Source organism: Bidens hawaiensis, unplaced genomic scaffold (genome assembly GCF_021521415.1).
Source record: "Bidens hawaiensis isolate Kalapana, Puna unplaced genomic scaffold, B.hawaiensis_p1.1 tig00070547_1, whole genome shotgun sequence".
NCBI lineage: Eukaryota > Viridiplantae > Streptophyta > Magnoliopsida > Asterales > Asteraceae > Bidens > Bidens hawaiensis.
This window is the reverse complement of record NW_027506653.1, coordinates 1-5,864: the sequence shown is the minus strand read 5'-3', so window position 1 is coordinate 5,864 and position 5,864 is coordinate 1. Positions and strand designations below refer to the sequence as shown.

The window sequence follows — 5,864 nt, the reverse complement described above, 5'->3', positions numbered from 1 at the left end:
AAATTTGTTTTGTAAGATACTAGTATATGGATATGCACGAAGTAACAAGTAGAAGATGTTTGCATAACAAATTCTAGATATATGGTTGTATTGACTATTGATTGATTTGAAGAGGCTTAAGTTGAATGTTTGTAAGTTGATTGTATTTGTATTTCTTAGCATGCCACAAGCACTTTGCATTGTTTAGGTGTCCTCTCTCTCACTTTGCCACACGCAAGCACACTCAGCGTTTTAATTGTTTAGCAGAATGGAAACATCAGAAAGTAAATTAAACCCTGAAACAAAAGGGAAAGTTGTCCAGATTTTTCCACATTTCATGGCAAGGTTTGTATTAGTTATTTTAAATTGCATATCCATTTTGCATGCTATATAATATAGGCAAATTGGATTTTAATAATCCCAACTTAATGCAGTTGGCCGATAATAATCCCAACTTAGAAAGTAGCTGTCACCGGTCCCAACTTTCTCTCTATTTGTTTTCATTGGACCTCCATCAAAAAAAACTTAAAGGCGTTAAGTTTTTTTCCAAATTTCAAATTGATATTTTAGGGCTTTTGATCGGAATGAGAATACAAATCGATTGATGTAAAACTTAACTCGAAACGGTGCTCCAAACAGCTTGATTTTGGTTAATTAAAAGTTTAAATGCCGGAGTTGAAGCATCCTTTAGTCGTTTGGACCACCGTTTTGAGGTAAGTTTTACATCAATCGACTCGTATCCTCATTCCGATCAAAATCCCTAAAATATCAGCTTGAAATTTGGAACAAACTTAACGTCGTTAAGTTTTTTTTTAAACGGGGGTTCCAATGAAAATAAATGGTTTGAACTTTGGGACCGGTGACAGCTACTTTCTAAGTTGGGATTATTTTTGGCCAATTGCATTAAGTTGGGATTATTAAAATCCAATTTGCCTATAATATATGTAGTACTCGTATAACAACCATGTAATCCATCTCAGTTGTCTCGTTATAGGGTTGCAAAATTTGAGGAGCTCGCTGCTGCAGGAAATAGATTTCTAGTTAATTTCCGTCAAGGGCTCGGTAAATTTCTTTGATGTTTTTAGTTGTTTTGCGATTCTTTTTATAATATCAATTATTCATTTTTGTTATGTAGAGTTCATCAGAAGACCGCCTATTGACAAAACATCAGAAATATTTGAGAAGGTGATTAAAGATAATAATACTGATAGGATTCAGTCTTACATTAAAGCTGGATATGTTCATACTTCTAGTAGGGCTGAAAACCTCAACAAGTGTACGCAATTGTTAAATGTTTCAACTTTATGTTTTTGGCTTTTGCAATTTATTTGACTTTGTGGGCTGACTTTTTGTATACTTTGCTTTTGGTGATGTGCATACAGAAGTGAATGCAAGCTATGTTCAACTATTGAATGTTACTAGTAAAGGTAACATTCTCACCAAGAAATCTTGTGGATTTGAAATCAATAGTACCGATATATTTATAATTGGCAGTAATGGTAAATATGTAATTTTATATATTTTCTGATGGTGTTTTTTTATATAATCGTGGACGTCCAGAAAAAGATATTATGAATGAACTTGAATGCCTCGTCGAGGATGTAAAGCGAGCAACAGAAGCTGCAAGTGAAACTTCACAAGATTATCATACTGATTTGGATCTTGAGGGAAGTGTCTCTCTTGCCCCTGAGAAACCTGGAGATGTTGATTATGCAACCATGGTAGCGGTAGTATATAGCATGGTGAAACAGGATTATGTGATGCAGGTACAATATTCCATTCTTATTAACAATTCATAAACTTTATGTACCAGGGTAGGGCTATAACGGGAATTTTAAGTTGCAGAAAAAGATTGTTTCTTCGCTTAGTTTAAAGACGTCATCAGGAGAACTAGAGAGCTATTGTCTGATGTGGTCATTGCATCCATTTGTTAATGATGAAATTATGCATAAAGCTTGGAATTTGATTTCATAATTTTTTTTTATGTATTTTACAAAAACCGCAATCTTTTGGTAGCAAATAGGGAGTGGAATCTTTAGGTTGTGAATTTGAGTACCTTTATAAGGATATGGACTTTGTTTTGACATGGATTTGATTGAATGCAAGAACAAATGATAGCAGTTTTGAGTATAATGCAAAGATTGTTGCTTGGGTTATTAAAATCTTGTGTTATGTCATATGTGGAACATGATATGTTGATATTACGCATCGTTACAGGTGGCGCAGCGCCATGACGAGCCCTGAACTGCCTCACAGGAACACAGGAGGCTGCTGGAATTCTATATTATGATACAAAGGAAATAGAGTATGTATAGTAACTACTAACTAGTAAGTAATACTAGTTTAAATCATCCTGCATAGTCTCTTAAATCTAGGAATGGTACAAAGACATAATGAATTCCGAAATAAAAAAACAATGTTGAGCATAATATAACCATGCTGAGTAATATAACCCAATGTCGAGGAAAAAAGACAACGACGAAAATTAACAAAAGATATAATGATAAATAAAAAGATCCAATGATCTAAACAAAAACCTAAAATCTTATATCGTAGAGTTCGACGAGACGGTTCCAATGTCCTTAGTTTGAGTTCAACCGGAGTCTGTTTGATACCGTTCCAACGACTTCGTAGTTTTAGAAGACTATCTATTTGAAACCAACCTTATATTAGCTGCCTATGACACACCAATGAAAAAAAAAGCACGAATAACTGTCATTCATTTTCTCGGTTAGATGGCAAAAAAATTGCTAGTGTCTTCTTCTTTTTTTTTTTAATAGCTAGTTGATTTGTAGTTCTAGCAAGTTTCGTAGTTAATTACTAAAAATATATGTGTAGGTTGGCGATACGCCTATAAAATGACCATTAGCCATAGGTACAATTTTAAGTCATTATAAAACCATATTTTACTGTAACATATATAGTTTCATATTGTGAAACGTGTGTCTATGACACAACTATGTACAACCTGAAATACGACAAAAATCTAAAATGAAAATAATTAGGATTTAGGTTAACTTGTTAATACATAAATCATGTTTGAAAGGACGTGTGTAACTGATGTAATAAATAAGTCGTGTTCGGATTATACTAAGTTGAACATGTTGACATGTATTGATCCCTTGAAAATATGAATTATCACAAACTTTGGACACAAATAAGTATATTTTTATACGGGTTACAAAACTAATAATTTATGAGCTTGTGTTGTCCTGGTTAGGAGCTTCATAATGAGCTTAATGTGAGTAAAAAGAGCTAAGATGAATAAGATATTGCTACTCAAATGTTAAGTTTGATATGACTCTTGAACAGAAGAGATAGGTAAAACCTTGTCGCATACAAGTGGAGGAACATACATTTTAGTGGTTTATGAGTGAGATTTGAGTTAATCTATCTTAAACATTACTTTCTTAGATCGATACATCCAGTGCCGTCTCTAAGAATCTCTTGAAATTCGGAGCTCGGGACGAACATATAAAAGAGCATCTCAAATCATGTTTTTAATAATGTGATAAATAATTTTACAATTTCACCAATTGAGTTGCATTTCCAAAGCCTAATTTCCATATACTATCACTTTATTCATTGTGCCAAAGAGGTATACTTATGTTTAAAATCAAAATTTCATAGAAAAATAACTTATATTTGCCTATCTTTGCAATTACAAACAAATTAGTTATAACATGTTAGAAATAAATGCATATAACTAACAAATCTTCAAAATTAGAAAACCAAACGCTACATTTGCCATAAATTTTGGATCATATATATTATTCCCCTAATTATAACCACTCATGCATTCATGCAACTATTTTCAAAGCTTCAAATGCCAATGGAGTGCACAAATCAAACAGATTCAATCTTGATGAACCTCCTGACATCATCCATAAACAATGCACTCATGAAGATCAGGTCCTCATCTGGTCCAATCGAATGCTTGAACGAAACATCCAAGTTTTATGAACTCGCAATCATCCAAATCAATGCCGGTTTGAAACTTATCAAAGAACAACCCGGCCATCAAACCAGAGAAACAAGTAGGAAAAAGACCGACGCAAATCTCATTAACCTTAAAAATTTGCTTCATGAGCGTTTGAACAACACAAAATGTTTGATACTTGAAAAAGATAAAGTATTAAGGGAAAGATTTGAAAATGATATTATGTTAAAAAGCGAACAAAATGCAATGATCGAGCAAATGAACTCAGACGTCGATTTTTTCAAACTAAGACTCGATCTCACATTTGAGCAAATCGTTCAGACAGAAGCTCGATATATGGATCAACAATGGAGATGGTTGATTGAGAAAGAAACAATTTTGATAGCCATGAAAGGGTATATCGATGATCAAAGTTGTGTGTCTTATAAGAAAGATGTGATCATAGATAGACTTATGGAAGATCAACAACAGTCGATCTTCCAAACGATGATAATCGAAGAACACTACATGGTTCTTTTAAACGAAAGTTACAAACACTTTGACGCTTATGATATCGAAGCAAAAGTTACAGAGGATGTGTTTGCACATGTTTTCATGGAAATTATTAATGATATGCGGATCAGATTTGATTTCGAGATGCAAAAGGTTCAAAACAAGATTCTTATCGTGTTGAAACCACTTCTAACAGATTTTCAAGAAAATCTAAACGAAAAACTACATGCAAATCTCTTGAGGTATACTTGTATGATGTTGATGATAAATCGGAACCAAGTTTGGTTTTTATAATGATTCGTGGTTTATAATTTCAGGCTGGATGAAATTAAGCAACGAGTCGATTTGTTTTCGAGGCTAGCGGTCTCTGTTAGACATGAAGGGGTGATTTATAAGAAGGCCTTTGTAAGAAGATGTGAAAATCTCTTATTAGCTGAAACCGAGGTTTGAAAACCACATGTATTTTGATATAGACAGTGACGGATTTAGGATTTTTTATTGGTGCCGCTCTTCAAAAATGTTATAGTCGGACTGATAACATTAAAGGATTTATCGATGTGACGTAGCGTCAGTTTCATGATTTTTAGTATTTACTTATTTTTATATTTTTGTTTTTAATTGTTTTGAAGGTTGATCTATTAGGAGATCAAGTGGAGACACTTCAAGGCCTACTTCAAAAGATTTACATTGTTTTGGATCAAAACTCCTCCGTTCTGTCACACAGTATTCATGTGAGTTTACAAAATAATACTAGAGATAAAACAGGATATTATTTCTTAACTTATGATTTCTTGTATTTTAAAGTGACATTCAAAAAATATGTTTTGATTCAGGTGCCGGATATATTGAAGATGATTAATAGCGGTTTGGCAGGTTAATTATAGTTACATATTTTTCTTCCCGGTTTTAACAAGCCATACTGGCCGGTCCGATGTCAAAGCACATGATGTACTTGAGCTTTTTTGTTTTTAGTGGTTATTTTGTGTTCTATTTGTAATATATAAGTTTTTTTTTGGTGCCAGCGGTTTGAATGATTTAACCAGTCGAGTCCAGTCGTCAAATATTTAACCAATTGACTCATTAGACCTTCCTTTATGGGCTTTAAAGTGGGCGCTACAAGGGGCCGGGGGGGGCAAGAAGACTGGCGGCATGGGGGTTTTTGTGGGACCATGTGTTTTTCTCTTTCCATCTCTCATACACACACACATATATACATACATATATATATATATGATCAGTATCATGTGAGAACTTTTTGAGAATTGAGAACTGTAAGAACCATTTTGGACCACAAAAAAACCCAAAAATAAAAAACAATCATAAAACAAAAAAAAACACAAAAGTAAAAAAACCAAAGTTCTTATTTATCATCCCGGCTTCTTAAAAAAATGTAAAAAAAAAATCTCGGTTTAGCTAAATTATACATATATGTATAATATGTACATATATGTAC

The 5,864-nt window shown here is 33.2% G+C and overlaps 1 protein-coding gene across 1 annotated transcript; it reads left to right on the top strand.

Annotated features, from left to right (window-relative positions):
- Positions 1 to 210: 210 nt before the first annotated feature.
- Positions 211 to 2,095, top strand: LOC143618362 (uncharacterized). Its single transcript, XM_077090610.1, has 6 exons — positions 211 to 324; positions 974 to 1,041; positions 1,115 to 1,285; positions 1,365 to 1,478; positions 1,540 to 1,745; positions 1,825 to 2,095. The coding sequence occupies exons 1-6, from the start codon at positions 248 to 250 to the stop codon at positions 1,951 to 1,953; spliced, it is 765 nt and encodes a 254-aa protein (XP_076946725.1). The 5' UTR covers positions 211 to 247; the 3' UTR covers positions 1,954 to 2,095.
- The last annotated feature ends 3,769 nt before the right edge of the window (positions 2,096 to 5,864 follow it).